The sequence below is a fragment of the Vombatus ursinus genome, unplaced genomic scaffold (genome assembly GCF_900497805.2).
Source record: "Vombatus ursinus unplaced genomic scaffold, bare-nosed wombat genome assembly UNPS02005286.1, whole genome shotgun sequence".
Classification (NCBI taxonomy): Eukaryota; Metazoa; Chordata; class Mammalia; order Diprotodontia; family Vombatidae; genus Vombatus; species Vombatus ursinus.
Genome location: NW_020945064.1, coordinates 358,186 through 383,481, shown reverse-complemented (window position 1 = coordinate 383,481; position 25,296 = coordinate 358,186). Strand labels below are relative to the sequence as shown.

Below are 25,296 nucleotides of genomic sequence, written 5' to 3'. Positions count from 1 at the left end.
TCTTTATGAGCAAAATCAGTGCAACTAGAATACAACTGACTGGTTGGGGAAAATTTTTTTTGTATCAGATAAATCTGATAGTGTTCATTCTATCTTGTTGGCACTTTATGCTCTGAACTGAAGGTCCTGAGACTAGAAACTTGGCTTGGTATTCTCTGGGAACAATCAGTCATTTTTAATGCACCTTTACCCCTTTCCACCTTTTGTTTTAAAAACTGTAATCAAATCAACACTATTTTTACCTCTGGAAAGGGTGTGTGATTTGACTGCCTCACATATTGCTGTCTTTGTGACTTCTAGACTATAACTTCCTGTAAACCACTTCCCTATATGTATTATTTTTCCCATTAGAATGGATGAAGGACAGTTTCTTAAGGACAGTTAATATCTTTTGTATTTCCATACTCTGTGCTTAGTACTGCACTAGGCACATAGGAAGCACTTAGTAAATGTTCAGTCATGAAACTCTATATTGAAGATCTGTAAGGAATTAGTGAAAATATGTAGGACCAAGAGCCATTCCCTAATAACTCAGTGTTGAAAGGATATGAACAGTTCTTGAGAGAAGAAATGAAACTCTTAGCAACCATATTGGAAAAAATGTTCCATATTGCTAATAGTATATTTGTAAAGTGATTAGCACAATGCCTTGTACATAGTAGGTGCTATATAAATGTTTATTTCTTTTCCCTTTCCCTAATAGAAATGCAAATAAATTCAGTGATTTTTATGTAATACCCATAAAATTGGCATTTATGTTGAAAGATGGAAATAGCTTTTCAATACATGTTAAAAAGGTGGGAATAGACAGGGAAAACAGGCACACTAATACATTCTTGGTGGAGCTATGCATTGGTCTAGCCAAGCTGAAAAACAATTTGGAATTATTTGAGAAAAATCAGACTATATGCTTTGACCTTACAGTCACATTTTGAGTGTAGGCCCCTAAAATGGGCAGGTAGGTAGTGAAGTGGATAGGGCACTGGGTCTGGAGTCAGGAAGACCTGAGTTCAAATCTAGCCTCACACACTTAGTAGCTGTGTGACCCTAGGCAAGTCACTAACCCAGTTTGCCTCAGTTTCCTTGTCTGTAAAATGAGTTGGAGAAGGAAATATCAAACCACTCTTCCAGTACCTTTTCCAAGAAAACCCCAAATGGGGTCACAAAGAGTTGGGCGTGATTGAAACAACTCAACAACTACAATCCCCGAGGTGAACAGACAGGCCTCATATATTCTAAATTATGCATAGTAGCACTTTTGGCAGTTGCAAAATATCTAAAACAAAATTACGTATGTTAATATTGTGGGATAATATTGTACCATAAGAAATGATTCATCATTCAAATTCAAATTTGAATCCAGAAGTTCAGAGAAACATGGGAAAGTTGTATGAACTTGTACAGAGTGAAATATGCAGAACTGAGAGAATAGTACATAAAATGGCTGATGTTAGTAATATTTTATTTTGTTATTTCCTTTAAACCTTCCCCCCCCCCAATAAGTTTATGGAGTATAGATTAAATAGTCAAGGCTAAAAGGGCATCCAGCAGTCTAAGAAATGACTTGTATTTGGGCTGCAAAGATGTTTTTTATCATAAATTCCCATACTTCTTTGAATCAGCTTGTCATTCTGTACAAACGTTTCTTTTTAAAATTTTAAAATTTTGAACTTAAACACTAAATAAAAGGGAAATATCTGAATATATAGTAGAATAGAATAGGAGTATTGTACATAAAACTTCATATCTTTTATGTGTAGCTTGCTTTTCTTTTTAAGTAAAAGTTCAACATGTGCCTTTCAAAGCTGTGATGTCTGTGCTTCTTTCTGACCTTCCTTCTGTTCTTTACAATTTCAAAAACTGGCCCAGTGACTTTTTTTTCCGCTACTCTATCATCCCTTGCCTACCTACTCCTCCAGGGAGGGGTAGGAAGGAAAAATAAAGCCTTTGTAACAGATTTGCATAGCTATGCAAAACAAATTCCCACTTAGGCTGTGTCTAAAAATGTCTTATTCGGTGTCTTGAGTCCATTACTTCCTAGTCGGGAGGTGGGTGGCATGCTTTATCCTCAGTACTCTGAAATTGTAGTTGATCATTACATTGATCTGAATTCTCAAGTCTTTCAAAGTTATTTTTCCTTTATAATATTGTTATTGAATAAAATTGTTCTGATTATGTTTATATCAGTGCATCAGTTCATTCAGGTCTTTTCCCAGGTTTTTCTGCAAAATCTTTAATTTGTCATTTCCTATGACACAATAATATCCCATTGTATTCGTATATCCTAATTTGTTTAGCCATTCCCCAGTGGATGGGCACTTATTTTGTTTCCATTTCTGTGCTGTAACAAAAAGAGTTACAAGTATTTTCGTACACATGAGCCCCTTTCTACTTTCTTTGACCTCTGTGGGGATATAGACCTAGTAGCAGTATCATTGAATCAAAGAATATATACATTTTAGTGATTTTTGAGTAGATTTTTCTGTTTCTATTGTTATCTATAATTTTGTTGTTGTATATTCTATTGTTATATAATTTTATAGCTTTTCAGAGCAAAATAATAGTTGCTTCCTTGAGGTTAAACATAGATCTTTGCTGAACACATTTAATAGAATTTGGATTGTTTCCTGATTTAACTGATTTTAGTAATGGACTTCTCATGTACTGAAGGATGATAAAATGAACTTCATCAGTAACTTTATAGGGGATAGCCCTAATGCTGTTCTGTACTTTATGCTCACAAATTAAAAAAATTGCCTTCAGCACTTAGAGTTAGAAGGGACTAGCTCAGATGTCATTTAGGTCAGGGCTTTTTATTTTTCAGTGGTCAGTGACTTGCCTAAGATGTCAGGTAGTGCATGGTAAGTACGTTATGTAGTAGAGCTGAATTTGAACCCAGGCACTTCAAGTCTAACATTCTTTCACACTGTTAACCTTTTAATGTTCCGGCATTATGATTTTATAGCAGAAATTGTGTGAATACTTTGGCTAGTGAGGATTTTGTGTAATCATATTCACTTATGTATTTTTATTCTCTAGAGGATGCCAGCCCCCATTAGGCTTCGGGAGCTGATCCGGACCATCCGGACAGCCCGAACCCAAGCAGAAGAACGAGAAATGATCCAGAAAGAATGTGCTGCCATCCGGTCATCTTTTAGAGAAGAAGACAACACATACCGCTGTCGGAATGTTGCAAAATTACTGTACATGCACATGCTGGGCTATCCTGCACACTTTGGTCAGGTAGGCTTGTCTGAATTTTCCTCTTTTGCCTGTATATTGTAAGCTCCTCAAGGGCAGGGACTGTATCACTTCTGTATTTGAATCCCTAGCACCAGGTCCAGTGCCTGGCATGTAAGAGGCGTTTCATAAATGCTCATTGGTTGGTGATACTCTTCTGGGATCTTCAACTTACTTTGGCAAGGCACTTTTGGTTTCCTTCGTTTTATGTACATTGTGAGAGTAGGGGAAGTGTGTAGTGGTGCCAGCTATGTTCCTCTCTCCCTTGGGAATCTGTTCACATTTTAGGGAGGTGAGAAATGGTAGTGGTAGCAAGTTTAAAAATTAATTAATGGGTCACATCAATCTGTTGGGGGGGGCGGTGTTCTACTTTATTTCTTATTCTGTGGACATTGGATAAGTCTTTTCTACCAGGTCAGTAAGAGCATTTTAAGTCATAAAAGACTGAAATAACTCTTAACTGTTGCTTATAGCATACCAAGCCAGTGGCTCTTTTTGGTAAGGAGTTTTGGTTGACAGTAGCTTATTGTAGCATTTATGCGCTAGATCAAAATAACATGCAAATGTGTGCTTGTTTATACATAAATGTAATATGAATGTGTACATGTTTATTTTTTTTCTGTTACAAAGGATTATATAATGCTTCTCTGATAGTCGAATCAGAGGTAGCATGGCAGTTGCTTTTTATGTTGTCTTCAAAAGGACTCTGATAACTGGTTGTGGACCAGCCACCATAAATTTATTTAAATTAGGGGTAGACTATCTATGACAGTTGTTGGTGCCACCGCATTTAGAGCTTGACCAGAATCTCAGAACTAGCTCTTCAATTGGCCATGCTGTCTCTTGAGTTAAGCACACGTGAATCAGTTTATATTTGTGCCTATGTGATCATAAACCTTGTTGAGACTTTTTTTTTAAGCCCTTCAAAATTGTTTTTTAAAAATAGGAATTGTAAATGGATAAGAGAGATAGTGCATGAAATCCTGTAGTCTTTTGAAGTGCATCATCCAAGGATGGATCCCTTTTAGGGAGGATGGATCCCTTTTAGGGGGGCTGGAGCATAATAGTATGACCAGCATATCATAAGCCTTTTTAAATTTGGATTTTAATGTACTTTTGGTGTCACACTATATAGGTGTTTCAAATAGTCTTCCCAGTTTAAAAGTAAAGATGAATTTAATGGCTGGAGATTTGGGGATGCAATGATATTCAGGGAAAAAATGGGTAGTGTCAAGGTATGAACTTTTGGAGGGGGGTAACAGAAAAATTGCTTTGAATTTGATTTATCTTTTGGCTGTGGGAGTGCTCACTGAAGGAATTATGATAATAAGTATTTGGGGGAGAGGATGAAGGTTCTTGGTTGCTCTAGGGGAGGAAATAGTAGGTTTAAAAGTTTTTTTTTTTGTAAGAACCCATCTCATTTCAACTTTCCTATTTAACTTAATATTTGGAAAGCCAGCAACTTTTGATTAAGGAAAATATTTTTTCTAAAGAAGAATAAGGTTAATAGTATTAACTTCAATATTTCCCCGTTTCCCCTCTGCTTCCCTCCCATCTGCAGGGCTTGGAACTACATGTGCCTAATATGCCTCTCATTAACCAGCTAACAGAGACCCAGGTTATGGTCTCATTTCAAATATTGCCTCTGACTTGGACAAATGACCTCATCTCTCTGAATCTCAATTTTCTGATCTGTAAAATGGGGATAATAGCTATAGTACTTGCCTGCCTAACAGAGTTAGGTCTCAAATGAGATAGTTGTGTAAAGTGATTTGCAAACTTTAGGGCTCCTTCATCTCTGTCTCCATCTCTGTCTTTTCCTTTTCCCTCTCTCTTTCTCTTCCTTCTCCATCTTCTTGTCTTTGTTTTACTTTTCTTCTTCCTCCTCCTCTTCTTCTCCCTCCTCCTCTCTTCATCTTCTTCCTCTTCCTTTTCCTCTTCCTCCTGTGCCCTCCTTTTTCTTCTACCCCTTCCTCTTCCCTCTGTTTCCTCCTCTCCCTCCTCCTGTGCCAAGATTTGACTGAGTATATGCCCCAGCACCAAGTATAGAATGAGTCCTCAGTAAGTCTTTGTTGGCTAATTGATGAAAGGCTTATTGGGTTAGATTTAGACAAACCTGGTACATTAGGATTTGAGCCAGAAATATAGAGAATGAACTTCAGAAGATGCCAGCAACTGAAAAAGATAATCCTTTTCCCCAGGTTCTTTTTACCAAGTGTATTTTGTGAATAATTGGTTCTAAAGCTTTACTTTCTTTCCATGAAACAAAACATAGGCAAGTTTGTAATTTTGTCCATTCACTGGATTTAAGAAGTTTTTCTGATTACAGCATTATTTAAGATGATTATTACTACAAATGCATTCATTGAGATGTTAACTTATACATCCTTTCTTAAGAGAAAGGATTCTAAACTTCATTATAGTAAAATTTTTTGATATAAATTTTTTTGTTTTTCTGAACCCGACATCAAATTTCCATATACACTAGAGTAGGAAAAGAGGGTTGTACAAGAAACCATGACTTTTCATTACTGCTTGTTAAGTATGGAATACATTCAATGAGTTAGTTCCAAAGCTGTCTCCCTTGTCTTTGTCTAAACCTCCTTCTGTTCTGTTCTTTGTACTTTCTTCACAGTGTTGTAATCATTTTATAAATTGTTGTCCTGGTTTTGCTCACTTCAGTCTATCTCAATTTATACAATTCTTCCTAGTTTTTTTCCGAATCTATCCCTTTTGTCATTTCTTATGCTACAATAATATTCTATTCTATTCATGTCGTCATTTCTTAGGGTGCAATAATATTCAGTTCTATTCATATACATATAATTTGCTCAGTTATTTCTTAATTGATTCCCTTAGTTTCCAGTTCTTTGCTACAACGACTGTTGCTATGGATGTTTTTGTTTATTTGGGTCCATTCTCTTTTTCGTTGAACTCTTTGTAGTCTTAGCTTTGTAATGGCATTGCTGGGTGCAAGGGTAGCCTAGTGATCCGTTTAGTTTTAGAAGTTTAATGATCTGTTGAGTTTAGGTTGAAATTGCTTTCCAGAATGGTTGTACCAATTCACAGGTCCATCAGTAGTTCATTAGTGCGTCTGCCTTCCCACAAGCTCCGCAGCAGTTGTCATTTTCCTTTTTTGTCATCTTTCTCAATCTGTTGTATGCTCAGTGAAACCTCTGATGTTTTCATTTACATTCCATTGTTACTATTAGTAATAGTAATTTGGAGCATTTTTTTCATATGATTGTTGATAACTTGCTTTTCTTCTTTTGATTATATTTTTTGACCATTTATCTAATGGTATGTGGAACTTGAAAAAGAGTCACAAGGTGTGGCATGTGGAAGTAAGAAAGTAGGAATAGAAATTGTTAAGTAGAAATTAATAGTGTAGCACTTGTTCATGTTAACAATAGGAGCTAATTTTGTGGAGGGTATGGTCCTCAAATAGGAAATTTTGATGGTTATGGGCAAGTAAGTAGGAGCAAATTCTTGATCTGTTGCAGAAGTGGTTAGCTTTTGGATAAGAAGTGAATGGTGCTGAGAGCTCAAAAAACCATTTAGTTTCAGTACACTAGAAGAATCAGTCACTCTGGAAGTTCTTGACCTTGAAATATATAAAGACTCTTAAGGATTTTTTTATTTTAGGATTTAAAAAATATTAGTTGTAAAGGGCTTGTACTTTTAGTCCTGCAATCTTTCCCCTTCTTTCGTGCTTAAATTCAGGTAATAATAACTGACATTTATATAGTCCTTTTTGCATGCATTATCTTAAGTAGAATCTCTCTTAATTGAATATGACAATACCTGATGAGGTTATCATATTTAATTGTTAAAACATTTAAGATTCTCAGTTGGAAAGTGTTAAATACATTAGGTTGATTGAGATCCTTCACCACATGCAGCATGGTTCTGAGAAAGATACAAGTAAAAGAGTGGCGTGAAATAACATTGTTATGGAGATCTGCCCATGTAGAAGCATGCTGGGAAGTGTTTGGGTGAGGATCTGAAGATCTGCCCAGGCCGAAGAGGAATTGTTGTTAGAATACACTCCAGACCTTCTGGATGCACAGAATGAGGAAATGAAAGAGGCAGACAGGAAACAGATCTCAGGCCTGGCACAGAGATATGACATTGTAGAGATGATGGACTTCAGTTATTCATGACATCTGTTGGAGCACTTTCCTTTCCTCTCGGCCAGAAACAAAACAGCCAGTAACTTCTCAACTTGCCTGAATGAGAAGGGGAGGATCTCTCTCTGTCTCTCTGTCTCTCTCTGTCTATATATATTATGTTACACCTATAATAGATATATACACACATATATTCTGAATCTGATTTTCCAAGTTAGGAAGGACTAGTTACTAGAGGGAAATGATGGGAATCTTGGGGGGAAGTGAGCATTCCCTCCTAAAGTTTGTGATAGAGGAGAAGGCCATACATTGTGTGGTATGTATCCTAGACTTTAGGAGAAAAGATTTTATAGGTTTAGGATTTATAATTCATAGGTTCATCCAGTTTTACATAGGGTTCAGAGAAAGAAGAGGTAGGATCCTATGGACTAAAATTCCATAGGGAAAGCCAGGTCCCATGGGCATGAGAAACTTGCCAGAAATGTTATTTTGAAGACATAGGAAACCATTTTAATCAGTTTGAATAGTGATTGTTGACTAATGGGATCATTGTTTATGCACAGGGAACTCAAAGACATGTTCAAGAGATGGAAACAAGATCAAGTCAGAGGTTGAGTTCAAAAGTATGGCACGGCTCAGTAAGAATACTGTTAGGAATATCAACGCTCAGGATAAGCTGAGGCCAATGAGAAAAGCTGAGAACAGCAAAGATTTTTTTTTTGGGCTGCTTTTTCTTTTTGCCATGTTGGGGAAAAGACATTCAAAGAGAAGATGGGACTTCTGTGCAGTGTGGATGGCGTGATGATAACAGGAGATGGAGAAGGCAGAACTGTTTCACTCTTTATTTTGCTTCTGTTTTCTTTGCCAAGAAGAATGATCCTTATATTTGAAAGAACGGAACATAAAGGGCTCTAGGAAGTGGATACCTAAGCAGTTAGTTACATGATAACAGGATACCAAACTACCCTTGAAACCACCAGGCCCAGATGAACTGTTGATTGCCAATGCTATTAATGGTCTTTGGAATGGTCTGGAAGAGAATAAGTGTAGTACCACAGGATTGGAAGAGAGTAAGTATCCTGTTCTCCCAGGAAGGAAGGAGAGTCTGTAAAGCTAGCATAGTGATTCCTGGCAAAATCCAAGAATGTATTATTTAAAAAAAATAATTTGTTGTTTCTTTTGTTTTTGTATCACCTATGTTTGTATCACCCCACTTCCATTCCCCAAGAATAATCTCTAATAAGAAAGTAATCCTTTAGGGGCAGCTAGGTGGCGCATTGGATAGAGCACTGGCCCTGAAGTCAGTAGGATCTGAGTTCAAATCCTGTCTCAGACCAGACACTTGATACTTACTAACTGTGTGATCCTGGGCAAGTCACTTAACCCCAGTTGCCTTGCCAAGAAACAAAACAAAACAAAAAAAAAAGAAAGTAATCCTTTATTAGAAAAAATAGGTGGTGGGAAATAGGTGGTGGGTGGGAAGCAGTTCAATAAAAAAAACAAAAGTCTGATAATACATTCAATGTTCTATAAACGTTAGACTTCACCTCTGCAAAGAAATGGGAGGAGGTGTCCTTAGAATGTATTGTTAAAGGGAAGATTGGTGAACATTGGGAAATGGAAGACACAGCATGATTTTATCAAGAGCAGGTCATGCAAAAACTAACTTTGTTTCTTTTTTTGATGAGGTTACTAGACTGGTAGATCATGGCAGTGCTGTAGATACAGTTTAACCAGATTTCAGTAAAGCATTTATCAGAAGGTCTCCCGCTATTCGTGTGGACGAGGTGACGAAGTAGGAGCTAGAGGATTATGCAATTTCATGGACTCAACTGGGTGAATGGCTAGATCCAAATCATTCATTAATGGTTTGACATCATCTTGGTTTAGCATTGCTTGTGGTGTGCCCAGGAGATCTCTGCCCAGCAGCGAGGTGGTACAGTGGCTGGAATGAACTTTGAGTCAGGAAGTGGGGGAAGGGCAAGAGAAAGGCAGAAAAATATGTCGCACCTGCCATGGGCCAGGCACTGAGCTAAGCACGTTATAGTTATCTCATTTGATTCTCCCAACAACCCTGGAAAGTAGATGCTGTTGTTATCCTCATTGTACAGGTGAGGAAACTGAAACAAACAGAGGTTAAGTGATTTGCCCAGGGTCACACAGCTTATAAGTATCTGAGACTGGAGATTAGATTTGAACTCATATCTTCTTGACTCCAAGCCTAGCACTCTATCTGCTGTGCTGCTGAGTTGCCTTGGAAGACCTGAGTCAAATCCAGCCTCAGATGCGAGCTGTTTAGTTTCTTCCTCTGTAAAAATGGGAAAAATAGCACTTACCTCTTAGAGTTGTTGTGAGGATTGAATGAAATAACATTTGCAAAGTGCATTTTATTTATTTATTTTACTCTCTCTCTCTGGTTTTTTTTTTTTTTTTGGCTAGGCAGTGAGGTTAAGTGACTTGCTCAGGGTCACGCAGCTAGTAAGTGTCAAGTGTCACTTGTTAAGTGTCTGAGGCCAGATTTGAACTCAGGTCCTCCTGACTCTAGGGTCGGTGCTCTATTCACTGCACCACCTAGCTGCCCCTGTAAAGTGCTTTTTAAACCTCAAAGCACTATATAAATGCTATTATTATTATGAACTTTTATCAGTGACTTAGATAAAGGTAAAAGTGGTAGGTTTGTATTTTCTGATGACACAAAGCTGGAGGTACAGCTGATACACTGGGTAACAAAGGCAAGATAGGAAAAAATTCTTGCCAGGTTTGAACATTGGACTAAAGTCTAATAGGATAAAGTTTAATAGGGGAAAATGTTTAAGTCATACTTGTGGATTCACAAGAATCAACTTTACAAGTAGGGGAAGCTGTGGCTAGACATTGGTTTATATGAGGGCTGTAGTGGATTGTAGTCACATTACGAAGTGCTGGTGTGATTTGTTGGCCAAGAAAGCTGTTGCAGTTTTAGGGTGCGTTAAGAAATGTGTTCCCTGCCTTCTGAGGCAGGTGAAAGCCCTTGATATATGACAGATATGGTCTGACCACAGGGATTTATGTTCAGTTCTGAGGACCACGTTTTTGGAAGAAAATTGACAAACTGGAGAGCATAGCTAGGAGGGCAGCCAGGATGGTGACAGTCCCTGTGGTCTGTGCCATACGAGACTCAGCTGAAGGAACTGGGGAACATGCGCCAAGGAGGAAAGAAGACTTGTGGGACTGAGAGCAAGGACATGAGAGTTGGTCATTCGGAAGAAGGATGAGAGTTGTTCTGCTTGTTCCTAGTGAGCAGAAAGAGGATCAGTGGGTGAAAATTGCAGAAAGCAAACATAAATGTGAAGTAAGGAGACTGTGCATCTAGAATACACTGCCCTAGGAGAGTGCGTTCCCCCCGTTGGAATTTGGCATGGGCTGAACGAGTACTTGTCAGGAGTGTTACGAGGGATTGTTCAGGTACAGGCTGGAGTAGGAGGTCTCTGAGGTCCCTTTGAAAGCTGAGATTCTCTGATTGTGCTGAACATTTAAAACAAAAATAGTAAATCAGAGATATACTCTAGGTTAGACAACTTTTTGGGCAGTTATAGCTGTCTTAATTTTCCCTGATTCTTCATTTGAACTAATCATAGGCTCTCACTCTGGTTTACATTGTTATTTAAATATTAGTTCAGTATCCCCACCTTTTGGGATTTCCTTTGTATCTTGATTATCAGAAGTTGTTTCGTACCATAACTAGTTTGGCATGCCTTAACCTCTGTGGAGGAAACACGGTTGGTATGTCTCACTTGCAAAATGTGATTCAGCACCTTTTGCCTAAGTATTTGGGTGATAGTGGGATATAGTGGGAAGGATGCTGGCTTGGGAGTCAGGAGACTTTGATTCTAGTCACGCCATTGCCACTGACTAGTAGCTATACTGTTGGGCAAGTTAGTTACTTTCTCAGTCTTTAATTCCTCAGCTATAAACAAAACAAAATGAGATCAGACTAAGGTAATGGTTCCTTACTTTGTGTCCTGGACCGCACTGGTAGTCAGGGTAGTGAAGCCTATTGACCCCTGCTGAAAATCATGTTTTAAAGTGCATAGTATAATTCTTAGGGATACAGAGGGAACCAACCAATTATATTGAAATACAGTTTTATTAAATCTTAAAAGAACAAGTTCATAGACCCCAGGTTAAGACACTCCCCTCTCTCCCCACACACACCTGGACTAGAAGATCAGGTTCCTTCTAGCTTAAACTTAATGTCACTACTTTCTATTATGACACTTGGTGGGCCATAGTAGAAATTAAAGAAGTGGCTTGGTCATTAATTCTTCTCTATCTATTGATAGAATCTTTCTAAAACACTTGTATTTTGACATATCTAGATATCCATTTGCTGCTTCCTTAATGGATATTAGTCATCATCCCATTAGATCATGGGAAATTTCTTCTATATTCAGCCCTCATTTTAAAAAATCAATTTTTATAATGATGTTTTTATATCACTTACATTTCCTGCTGGATCCCTCCTTCATCTCCTTCCCAAGGAGCCAGAATAACAAAGAGGAAGAAAAAAATTCAGTAAACCTAACCAACATATTAAAAAAGGTTAACATTATATGTAGTGTTCCATATCCCTGGATCTCTGCAAGGAAGGAGGTGGGAGAAGAGGTTCCTTCTCTTATCTCTTTGGACAGCCAAGTTCTTGGACTTTATAATTTTGCAACATTTCGTTCCTATTTTGTTTTTCTGTGCATTTATATTGTTGTAGTCATGGTGTATATTGTTTCCCTGGTGTTGCTTTCTTCACTTTGCCTCAATTCATGTTTTCCCATGCTTCTCTATATTTGTTATAGTCATCCTGTCTTACAGCATAGTAATGTTATACTACATAGCTTGGATACTTATTAAGAGCTGATAATGTTTCAAGCACTGTGCCTAAGGGCTGAGGGTATAAATCAAGTAAATAATACAACCCTTTCCCTCAAGAAGCTTATATTTTAATAGAGGACGATACATAAACAGAAAGAGAGCTGGGAAGGGGTTGGAGACAGAGAGTGGAGGTATGGAAAAACCGAAGCTTGCCTATCAGCCCCAGGGTTGTTCCAGGGATGGAGTTTAGTTTTCCATGAGGGAGGGGGCAGTGAGATGGTGCCTCAGGTTGAGATTGTAGATGGTAGAGATGGCCAGAAGTGCTATAGAAGTTTGGGTCTGGGAAGGCCAAAGCTTACATTCATATACCACACCTTGTTTGATGTAGCCCCAGTTATTTTAACTTAAATTTAATTAAGACCTTCCCTCTTATGAATATTTTTTAATTTTAAGTTCATTTAAAATAGAAGAGTTGGGGGGGGGGAGGCGTGGTTTCCACCATGGAATGGAAGCTTCTGCTTCCTTACCACTGAAAAAATTCCAGCCTCAGCTTGACTTCAAGTGCCAACTGGAAGTGCAGGGAAGGACTCTCTTACCTTGAAGCTTACAATCCTTGGGAAATTCTAAAAAGAAACAGATTGTTGTCCTAAGTGTCTTTGGTTTAGCTCCCTTTGTTAACAGATCTGTTTAATATTGAAACAGCAATAAATTACATGTTCCGTGCCATTAAAACATAAATTAATCTTTTAGTATGTCCTGGAAATAAATATTCTTTATTCACAGCCACTTCAATTCATGAAATATAGAAATAATTGTTTCTATTCTTAGTCTCCTGGAGATCCAAAGTAACTGTTTATTAACAATTTGAGGCTATTAAAAGGAAAGAAACATCACTACCTTTTTTAGTGTTTGTGGAAAATTGAAAATCAGGCCCTATACAATTATTATATTAAGCTTAGCAGTAATGAAGCATTTCTAAAAAAAAAAGTTATACAAGAAATAATACTGTTTGTGTGTAAATATGCATAGGAACAAGAAGAATGGATGTCCTCATCTGACACCTCATGTAATGAAAGTCACCTTTGGTTTTTGAAGGATCTGTTAAGTAAGCATAAGTTCTAGAAGGCCTTGTAAAACTGGAAAGATTTGATGAGAGAGAGAGTGTTTGTGTTTCTGTCTTTTGAGGAGCTAGCTGTATTTGGGGATCCTTATCACTGTGTTGGCTATGGAGTGACAAATTTTTCTTTTCTTTTCTTTTTTTTGGCTAGGCAGTGAGGTTAAGTGATTTGCCCAGGGTCACACAGCCAGTGTTACGTGTCTGAGGTCGGATTTGAACTCAGGTCCTCCTGACTACAGGGTCGGTGCTCTATCCACTGTGCCACCTAGCTGCCCTGGATTATACTATTTTTGTTAAATGTACTATTTTAATTAAATTTTCTACCTTGTTAATATGCATGGTTTTGGGGACTCTGCCTAGGTTTATGTCAACTTTGAATTTTTTTTTTCATTTCTCCTTTTTTAGATGTTTTTGTGTGTTGAATTAGACATTCAATTACATGATTGAATTAGGAGTTGGATTTCACTTCATATTAAAATATTAGTGTATATTTACTAGCTTGCATTTGCATATAGATTGTTTAATAAAATTCACAGATTGTTTAGAACAGAGGGCTCTGCTGCTGAAAACTCCAGAGTAGGACTGAACCAGACTAAAGTGTAATTGGTAAATGTTTAACAAAATAGATAAAAATATGATACAATATTGTTAAATTTGTGGTTTTCTAAGTCAATATATGGCAAGGATCTATTTCTGTTTGAGTTTGACACCACTAGTTTAGAAGGTAAGAATCCTGGGAACTAAATAATATCATAATATCCAAAGTCCCTTTTCGCTCTAAAATTCTGTAATCCTGTGTCTCTTACCAAATTACCTAAGATCCAAAATCTTTGCTTTTTAATTGGAAGTTTAAATATTTATAGTTGTACCTGCATACACATTTGTAGTAGTGAAATAGGTTCGGGACAAAATATGGTACCTTTTGTAACTGTTTGAGTGGTAGATATTTCCTAATTTCGTATTTATTTTACAGTTGGAGTGCCTCAAGCTTATTGCTTCTCAGAAATTCACAGACAAACGAATTGGCTACCTAGGGGCCATGCTGCTGCTAGACGAGAGACAGGACGTACATCTTCTAATGACTAACTGCATCAAGAAGTGAGTCAGTTTCTTTCCTTCCTCGTCCTCCGTAATGGCACATTGTGATTGATATTGTATGCCTAGAATTGTAGATTTAGAGCTGTAGGAGACCTTACGGGTCATCTAGTCCCTCCACCTGGTGTTACAGGTGAGGGCCTGAAGCCCAGAGAGACTGAGGGACATGTTCAAGGTCACACAGCTGGTAGGTGAATAATGGAGCTAGGATTCAAACTCACATCCTCTGACTCCAAACTCGGCGCTCTTCCACTGAGTTAGGTAATTTTATTGACAGTGTCTAGGATATATTTGAATTGTATTTGATTTTAAATGGCCTCCGTTTATTTTAGCTGTCTCTGGAGAAGTGTGAAACACTGACATCTTTAGGAAATAGCTTGTTTTTAATTCAATTTTATTTTATTTTCAGCTCTGAATCCACTTTTTTTCCGCTCATCTTTGAGAAAGCAAGAAAAACAAAGCCCATTGCAAACATTGTCACATTAGTTATGTCCAAAATCAAACCAGACCCTTCAGTCACCACTCTGAGTCCTTCAGCTCTCTATCTGAAGGTGGTTAGCATCTTTTGTCATGACTCCTGGAATTATGGTTGGTCTTTGTGTTGATCAGAGTTCCTAAGTCTTTCAGAGGTGTTTGTCTTCACAATATTATTGTTATTGTATAAATTCTCATTCTGTTCACTTCACTTTGCACCAATTTATGCAAGTCTTTTCTAGTTTCCTCTGAAACCATTCCTTTTATCAGTAAAGGTCTTGTCATACACCTCAGGTTGCAGAGACACCTTCAGGCTTAAATCAGGAAAATACAATTTTATGGTTTTTTTCCCCCATTCTGGAAAAATAAGTAAACAAATCAGCGAAAGATAGGTGGCATTCTTTCATTTCCACTTAACTCTTATTCCACCTCTCCTATGATAGACATGAAAATTTGTGATAGTAATTCTTTACCAAATGACTAATAGTGGTTTCAATTAATACAATACTTATTAGAGAGATTATAAAAGGAGAGAGGAAATTTTACGTTATTAAACATTTGGTCCTTCTGAGATTTCAGTTGTATGAACTGCAATTTAATGACAAAATCTTTAGTCTACTCTCCTGCTGGGATTTTGTTTTCCATTAAAGTATTATTGTATGTGACTGAAAGTAGACTTGATGGAGGTAGATAAATTTGATGTAAAGGCACTCAAAACTGATATTTTCCTGACATAACTAATGTACTTGTTTAAATTTTTGCAGTAGTTGAAGTCAAGAAGACCTGAGTTCAGATGGGAAAATACGCTTAATATGAATGTATAATTACAGCCTATATTAGATTGCAGGCTGTCTTGGGGAGGGGTGGAGGAGAGGGAGGGGGATAAAATTTAAAACTCAAAATCTTATGGAAGTGAATGTTGAAAACTAAAAATAAATAAATAATTTTTATAAAGGAGAGCTTAGAAGTTAAAAAAAAAGAAGACCTCAGTTCAGATCCAGCCTCAAATACTTACTGGTTTTGTGACCCTAGGCAAGTCCCTTAACCTCTGTTTGCTTTGGTTTATTCAACTGTAAATTGGGGATGATAATATTGCCTGCTTTGCAGGGTTTTTGTGAGGATGAATAAGATAATATTTGTAAAATGTGCTTAGCACAGCGTGTAGCACGTAGTAGGTGCTTAGTAAATGTTTATTTCCTTCCCTTTATCCTTTGAAACTTTGAAATGGAACTGGGATTAGGTTGTATTTGTAAAATGTCTTCTCAACACTGGGCAGAGTTTGTGATCTGGGTCTTCAATGATTTCTCACTTAACTAGCCCTCTAAAATATGTTGATAATAAAAGTAGTATGTGGGTAAGCCATTCAGCTGGTTTAACTTGTCCTTCTCTGGGATAAGGTCCCTAAGGAAGTCTCTTAACCTCGTGCTTTATGCATGCCCTATAGCTACCATTATCGCACAAGTTTTCAACCACGTGCTGATAATGTGGTAGTTCTGTAGAGCAGCCAGTTCATACAGCTGAGTTAAAACTAAACCTAAGTACAAGACTGATAAATTCAGAAGAGTGAAGTATGTAGTCAGAGGGCAAATCTTGGCTCATTTTATGGGATCATGTGAAATCCTGTTCTTTATATTCAGGATTGTGAAAACCTGAATCTCTTCTTTATTGAGGAAATAACATGAATACATATAATTTGGAAATAGACTTAGTCACATGACAATCCTAACTACTTAAAATTTCTTGAATTATTCAGATGTATTGAAACCGCTAATGATTTTGAAGGCCACTATATCCTTCAGCAGTTTTCATATTAACTAACAAATGACTGAGAAAACAGTAAATCTTTGGTAGAACAATAAGTTCAGTTTTTTGGACATGAATTGATGCTCTAATTTTTCATTAATGAAAAACCCGTTTAGTGTGCATTATTTAAGAACTCCAATTGTGCAAAGGTACTGTGTTTTTCTTTAACTGAAAAATGATTTTTATGTAAAAAATATATATGTATATTTAAATACATATACACAACTAAAATACAGTCAACTCAAACTATATTTAGAAAATAGGCAACCCACTGTGTGTGTGTGTGTGTGTGTGTGTGGGTGGGTGGTTAAAGCTACAGGTACTCTCCAGACTTCATTTTAACAAGGAATTTCAGTCTTTCATCCCTCTAGATTATTGCCAGAGTTGCTGATCAGCAGCAAACTTCATTTATTTTCATTTCTCTTCCTTTCCTTTCAGCACTCTGGAAGAGGGTAATGAGAGGTAGTGTGGACCAGTGGATAGAATGCTAGACTTGGAGTCAGGAGACCCATGGTAAAGCTTTGGACACTCAGGATGATTTCTTAAATCATGGGGTCTTCCTAGACCCTCACTTTGCTCATGTGTCAAATGGGAATTAACACTTACTACTGCCTGCCTGCTAAGAGACTTGTGAGAAAAGAGCTTTGAAAACTGTGTATATATTACACATAAAAAACATGAGCTCTTTGTTATTCAGGTAGATAGAATAATTTTTCTTCTCCAACCATATCTCTTTTCTTACTCTCCAGCTATTCCATTGTTTGTTATTAATAGCATTACCACCTAAAATTTAAGCAGCCTTACAAAGTTCAGAATACATAGCTTTGGTGTTGTTAGTCTGATTGGTGTATCTTATATTAGTAAAAACTGCTGTGGAAAAAGAGAATTCTTTTTGTGGAAATCAAATGAAAATGTGCATTTATATATTGACACATTACATGAGCAGCAAAGATCTTATTGTTAAATAGTTCCTGCTATGAAACCTCTTTCATCTTGAGTTTGTGCGTGCAGTGACTAAAGGTATTCTGATTTCCTTCACGGAAGCTATCAGCCTTTTTTATGGGGTGAAGGGGTGGTGTCACTTGGTGTATTATGAAACTGTTCTTTCAGAAGATAAGATTTTGTGGTATGTTTCTACAACTATTTCTGGACTTGAAACAAAAAATGAGTGTTTGAATCCTGATTCTGCACTTCAGTATCTGTGTGACCTTGGGTAAATCACTTCTCTCTCTGGACCTTCGTTTCTTTATCTGTAAAATGACACATGTAAAATGATTAGCTCCTTAATGTTGATTTCAGCTCTAAATCCTAAGAATTTCGCTATAAGCTGCTTGAAATTGCTAAAGTGAGCTGTAGAGATAATAATAGAGAAAAGATGTTACGTTTGAGTCCTTTTTGTTAGAAACATTGGACTACTGTGAAAACAGTTCGTGTTATATTGGTAATTCATAGCTAGCCTTTTTATAAAGCTTTAAGGTTTACAAAGCACATTGCATATTATTCCTTTGGTTCGTTTGTACACAAACCCTGTGAGGGAGGTCTATTATTATCCCTGTTTTACAGAAATGTTAGATAATTAGAATCAATTCCTGGCACTGTATCTCAGTAACGGGAGAAATTTTGAAATCTTTTTTAAGCTACAAGCTCCCTTAACTACAGGTTTATGGCCTTGATTTTGGACAGTTTCTAAGGCTTTGGATAAGACATAAAGTTACCTTCATATTTATTTTCTTTTGCAGTGACCTTAATCATAGCACGCAGTATGTGCAGGGGCTGGCACTCTGCACCCTTGGCTGTATGGGTTCCTCAGAAATGTGTCGAGACCTTGCAGGAGAAGTAGAGAAACTCCTTAAAACCTCCAATTCATACTTAAGAAAAAAGGTAACTTAGGATAAAACTAATTTTCTTTCTCCAAATTGGGAAGTCCTATAGAAAAGAGAACACAAATGATTTATTTTTCACTCCCATGGTTAAAAAATTTAGGTATATTTTAACTTTGTGTAAGAAATGGGTTCTTAAACAATTGTGTTTAATATGTGTTTGGAGTTAGAAAACCCAGGTTTGAATATTGCCCATGTTGCTTATCGCTGTTGGTGTGACCATGGGCATGTTATCCTCTCTGAACTTTTGTTTCCTCATTTGTAAAATGACAGAGTTTGACTACATGATCTTCACGGTCCCCTCTAGCTCCAAATCCGGTGATTCTTAGCAGCAATTTCAGAGACAATTTATCTTCATTGGTTTTTGATCCCTATTTGATAGTGATTCTTAACTGTTTAGTTCCTCTGCTGGTTCTCTCTCAAGTACTGAATGATATAAACATTTAAATACTTGGCAGTGAGTGTTATTTAAATAAACCCATCCTGAATCCTTTGGTGAATTAAATAATAACCCCCTAAGTGAGCTGATAAGAATACAAAATTAGATTGGCATAAAATGTTAGAAAGCTCTGCCTTATATATTCTTCTTAAGTGAATGGGTCTGTAATTGGAGTTTTGGAAAAATAAAGAGCAAAAATTTTTATTTCTTACCAATTGGTTCTTATCTGCCCACTGAATAAAGGAAATTTAATAGGATTCCACCCAATTAACTTAGAGAATATGATATAGGACATAGGACATACTTGTTATGAATTTGACTCTGTAGGTTGAATAGTGATATGATAGCTGCTAATTTGTATTTTCTGGTTTTTAAGCTTGTGTTTTTGCTTATATAAATGTTATAATAATTTTATTGATCTTTTATTGTAAAACTTCAAGGAAAAGGTGCCACTGTAAAATCTTTTTTAAAATTTTAAAATTTTATTACATAGTGTATATATGTCTTAACAATACAGTGATTTAAAAATACAGATGATATCCACTTCAAATACTATGTACTTAAACACATTTTTTTCGATAAATATTCCTTATTCATTCCCAGTAATATTAATATCACCAATAGTGCTATCCCATTAAAGCAGTGCATTGAAATGCTTTTTTTTAGTAGCTGGGTGATATAGTGTTTTTCTTTCATCATTCCTTTTTGATTGTGTGATTTAGGGCCTGAGTTTTAATTCAGAGCAGTGCTATTGTGCAACAATTAATTATGTTGAAATAAATGTGGCATATTATAACATAAATCTTTAAAAAATTCTTTATTATGTTCCTTCCACTATACTTCTTTCCCTTGAATTGAATAAATGATAAAAACAAGCTTGAGAAATAAATCTCTCGGTAGAAAGTTGTATAGAGGCCTTTATACCTAGAGGCCTGTGGTTATAAGCCCATTTCATAATAGAAGACTGATTCCAATAAAACAAATCTCCAGATTGGCTGTATCCAAAAATGTATGTCTCTTTCTGCGTTTTAAGTTTGTTGCCTGTCAGGAGGTGAATGGTGCATTTCATCTCTTTTTTTTTTTACTTGAGGTTTATCATTGAGTTGTTTAGAATTATAAAGTCTCTCAGAGTTGTTCTGTTGTCTTTGTATAAACTGTTTCAAGTTCTGCTTATTTTGCTCTGCATCATTTTATAGAGATATTCCCAGTTTCCTCTGCTGCTGTCTGTTTTATCATTTCTTGGGTCATAATGATATTCCATTACAGTAATGTACTATAATTTGTTTAGCCATTCCCTAGTAAGAAGGCACCCCTCTAGTTTCCAATTTTGGGTTATACTACTTGAAATCTAAGAAGCAAATACATTATCTCTTTTTTTTTTTTGGAGGCAATTGGGGTTAAAGTAAGTTGCCCAGGGTCACAAAGCTAGCAAATATATTATCTTGTTAGCTCTATTCCCATTTTATTGCAACTGTAATTGAAGCCTGGAAAGGGTAAAATTCCTTTTACTCTTAAATACACTATTAAAAGTAGAATTGAAAATGGCGCTGAAGACTTGACCATGAACGATTCTATAGATTGCTTGCCTACTTTTTGTATGATGGTCATTATTAAGTTAAAAAGATAAGTTAAAAAAACCTTTCAAGTGTAATGGTAGAATTCTAACAAGTCTTTATTTATTATCTCTTGCCAGTGTATTTTAACATTGGTGTTAAAGAGGTGGCCTGGATTCTGCAGGTTCTGTACCCCTGGACTAGCATTTTAACCTTTCTAATCTTTTTTAAATCTCTTAACAGCATCATTTGCATTGTAGATGCCTTTGTGCTCCTCACTTCATTTTATATATATTATCAGATATCTGACAAAATCAGTCTTGAAATGAAAAAGACCTTGTGCCAAATGATTTCTTTTAAAGCCATTCATTCCTTCAAAAAATAGTCACCATCTGCTTTTATTTTCATTCCTTTGACTTTTAGGAATGTACCACCACTTAGTACGGTGATAGATTTGTGATATTGGGGTATAGAGGAAACATAAGTAATGCAGTATTTGGTGAGTGAGGGATAATGAGAAATTTTATGCACTTAAAAAAACAAGATTTAGAGAGCACTTAGGATATCTAATATCCTTTGCTCCCACTTACCAAAGGTGTGAGTGTAAGAAAGTATAGTACCAAAGAAACTGCTTTAAAAAATCACTGGATACTTTGCTTAGCATGATTTATTAATTAGTTATGCAGTTCAGCCCCAAAATGCTTTGCTTTGGGAGACAGCTTCATGAACATAGGGTTGGGTGAACTAGGGATTAATTTATGAGCAAGGTGGGTTTTTTTTTTGGTTTTGTTTTTTTTTTAGGTTTTGTTTTTTACTCTCAAGTACTTCCTGGTACATTCATATATTAAAGGCAGTCACTAATTACCTTTCTTAAAGATGGTGATTTTGACTAAGGGAAAGGAGCTGATTTTCTGTCACTTTATTTCTTTATAGGCAGCACTTTGTGCTGTACATGTCATCAGGAAGGTACCAGAACTTATGGAGATGTTTTTGCCAGCCACAAAAAACTTACTGAATGAAAAGAACCATGGTAATGTCTCCTGAGAGCTTTTACAAGGTGTTTGGGGTTGGAAACCCAGGCTTTCCTATGCAAAGGTGAAATAAGTTGTTATTGGGCTAGTGTGCTTTGAAGGGTTCCATTAAGGCCCTTGTGACCAAGACTGTCCTCCAGAACCAGGTTGCAGTGCATGGAGGCTTGTCATCAGTGATTGATCCCTTTGATTCAAGAATAGTCTTCCCAATAGTCCTAAAAAAATAAAAAGGCAAGTATTCCTATAAGGCCAACACATTATCACTAAGGTGCAGTTTAGTACATTTTCCCATGGTTGATCATTGTACCTTTCTGGAAGCCTGTGGTTACAAGCCCATTTCCTAACAGAAGTTCATTTCTCCATTGTGTCAAGTGTAGGATTTATGATAATTGTTTTAGCATCCTTATAACAGGTAAGAAATTTTAGAAGAATCAGGTGGAATTTGTAGTTATTCAAGTATTTATGATTTCTTCTTTTATAGTCAGAAGAAATACTGTTAGAAAGTTCCTGTTTGAATCACTAAATTGCTTTATGAATTTATTCTATGAACTCTCCTCTCTCCCCCTCCCACTTCTCCCCGGAATTTCCAAACAAGCATATCTTTCCTGCCATCCAACTATTTACAGGCTATAATGAAGTTTTGCTATAGGCTTCACCTGAAAATTTAAGATCATTTCAGTTTCTAAGATCAACAGGTAGTTTAGCTAACAGCTTATTACCGTATAGGAGGTAGATGATGTCTGTTTTGTATCTCTTGTGAATTTATCTTCGTAGGTATTTTTTATAGCTACTTGAGACATGGAAAGTTTTAAACAAAGTTTCTATTTTGGCAGTAATTATACAGTTTATATCAATACTAGTGATATAAGAAAAAATGTCATAGTATCTTTAACAGTCAATAAATATTTATTAATCCAACATAATAATAATGCTACCCAGCACTACCCATCAAACTTTCAAAGATTACTTTATAGAACTTGAAAAAAATGATGACCCAATTCATCTGGAGGAATAAAAGGTCAAGAATATTCAGAGAAATAATAAAAAAAAGTGGTAGTAGCAGTACCGGATCTCAGACTGTACTGCCAAGCAGTAATGTTCAAGCCCTTTGGCACTAGGTAAAAAATAGAAAGGTCACTCTGTGAAATAGATTAGGCGTACAACATACAGAAGCAAATAAACACAGTCGTATAATGTTTGATAAACTCAAACACTCCACCTACTGGAAAACTGGAAGTCTGGAAGAAATTCGGTATAAACCAACAGCTCACACTACAGACCACGTGGAGCATGATTTAGATATAAAAGGTCACATCATAAACAAATTAGAAGAGCAAGAAAGATCTTACCTTTTTCAGTATGGCCTGGGGAAGTGTTCATGACCAAAGAGTAGAAAGGATCTTAGATGAAAAGAACAGGTTTGATTACTTAATGCTGAAAAGATTTTGCACAAACAAAACCAACATAGGTAAAGTTAGAAGTGAGGTAATTATCTGAGAAAAATGTTTGCAGCGAATTTCTCCAATAAAGGTTTCATATCCAAGCATAGAAGGAATTGGTTTAGATAGGAACAAGAACTGTTTCCCAGTAGGGAAATGTTCAGAAGATACGAACAGGGTATTTTCAAAGGCAGAAAGCCAGGCTATCAACAAACGTGAAAAAAGGCTCTAAATCACTAATAATTAGATGAATGCAAATTAAAGACAACTCTAAAATGCCACCTCATGCCCCTCAATTGGCAAAGATGAAAAAAAATTAAGTAGTTGAGGGGGCAGTCAACACTGCATCATACTCCAAGGGCTGTGGAGTAGGGAAGATACAAAAGAAATAGAAAGTATAGGTCCTGTTCTTGAGAAATTTAGTCAGGTTGTCATTGAGTTTATGAGAGTGATGTAGCCTAATTTATACCTGCCCATATATTTTTTTTTCTGTTCAGGTGTCCTTCACACATCTGTCGTCCTACTCACAGAAATGTGTGAGAGAAGCCCAGACATGCTAGCACATTTCCGAAAGGTAGGTACAAATCAGTATGTATCTATCCAAACCCCCTTTTATTCTGTGCACTACATCAATTTTCTTATCTTCAAACTTGTTGCCGAAGGGAAGAGAGTTTAGGAGCTGAATTTTAGTAAAGGTGTTAGCCAGCCCTTATTTTGCAGTTGGATCAGAAGCCAGGATATATAGACTTGAAAACTGATAATGTTTATCCTTTGCCTTTTTCATGTTAAAAGAGAGGTTTTTTAAAAGCCTGACTTTTGGCAGATAGTAATCTCTGTTCTATGTCTATATCTTTTTATTTTTTTTTGGACTGTTGAAGTAAAAAGTAAAGTAGGAAATCAGATAATTTGTGGCCGTTGGTTTCTCTTTTCATAAATTTTTGTAGCCCAAATCTCAAACAGAAGTCTTTTCTCCAACTTTTTCTGTGCCTCCTTTTTTCTTTTCCATGTTTGCCTCCTCACTGTTTGTTCTAGGCAAGTGACTCCTCATGTAGGGCTTTAGTTATTTTTCTTCCTCCCTTTCTAATGGAATAGTAGGTTTAAAACATTTCTGCCAGTTATGGTTCAGTTCAGTTGAAATTAGGCTGTAAGGGATACTGAGAGAAAGCGGAAAAGAAGCCTTTTGTCTATTTAACATTTGATAAGAGTATTGGCACCTGCATACATTGGAGCTAGTGGGGTTTTGACAGTCTTTTTTTGGCTGTATTTTTTTCTTCTAGATGTGTATGTCTTGATTAAATTATTGTAAAATAGTATAAGACCGTATCTGTCCCTAATGCTTGCTTTATGTGTTTTGTTCCTGTTTTCTGTTGGGAATCCTGCTGTATGTTAGAATGAAAAGGTAAGAATTAACCCTCTTTTAGATGGTGCATGCTGGCATTAGGTCCTTAGAAGCTTTTGTGTATCCCTTCACCAATGCGGCCATGATTAATTGTAACACACTAATGCTGCAGCTCTGCTTGTGATTTATTACAGGAGTGATTTTAGTCTTATTATCTTTTTGGGCTAACTCCGTGTACTCTTGTTTTTTTTTTTGTTTTGTTTTGTCATTTACACTCCACGATCAGCCTTGGATTTCAGTTGTCGCCTGTTCTGAATTGGGAGCCTATTTCTCTGCCATTTCTTCTTCTCCTCCGTGAGAAATTTTGAGTGGTTTCCCAGTGACTTTGGTCACATTAACCCTAGATTTCCTTGGACATAAAATGTTTTACTTGCTTTTGCAATAGATAAAGAAGCCAGGAGGACTAAGGGGGATATGGGCAGCTTTCTAGAGAGGCTCTGTTGGTAATTCTGAGCAATTACATTGAAACTTGTATCGAGCCCTTTTCGCTTCATCTGAGTTTTGCTAACAGTGTTTGAGTGGGGGGAATGAGCAGGATGTTGGGGGGGGATATGTAGGCATTAACTGATCTTCTTGGCTGCTGCACTGTCATCCTCATTTTGTTTGTCCTGTCATCTGGCTTGTGTTTAAATAAAGCAGGCTCCAAGAGTTTGAATGCTTAGCACTTAGTCACCTGTGATGTGCTGGCCTTTTGATAGTAATTAAGACCATCTTTGCTTTGTAGAAGCTTAAAGGGAAAAGACTTCTCTAAGTTGAGCCAGATTTACTTCATTGCCTTGGAATGTGTACAGGACAAAAAACAGGTCATTAGGGAACATATGAGAAGTTTTCTATGAAATGTGGATGCTTTT

The 25,296-nt window shown here is 36.6% G+C and overlaps 1 protein-coding gene across 3 annotated transcripts in view; it reads left to right on the top strand.

Annotated features, from left to right (window-relative positions):
• AP1G1 (adaptor related protein complex 1 subunit gamma 1) overlaps positions 1–25,296 on the top strand; it is a 68,260-nt gene that overhangs the window by 14,689 nt on the left and 28,275 nt on the right. For 2 of the 3 annotated variants that reach the window (XM_027846527.1, XM_027846546.1), the window contains exons 2-7: positions 3,040–3,243; positions 14,306–14,430; positions 18,444–18,585; positions 21,510–21,606; positions 23,544–23,620; positions 24,437–24,445. In XM_027846527.1, coding sequence (XP_027702328.1) covers positions 3,040–3,243; positions 14,306–14,430; positions 18,444–18,585; positions 21,510–21,606; positions 23,544–23,620; positions 24,437–24,445 — 654 coding nt within the window. The remainder of the gene's footprint in view (positions 1–3,039; positions 3,244–14,305; positions 14,431–18,443; positions 18,586–21,509; positions 21,607–23,543; positions 23,621–24,436; positions 24,446–25,296) is intronic. The other variant, XM_027846536.1, reaches the window with a different exon arrangement.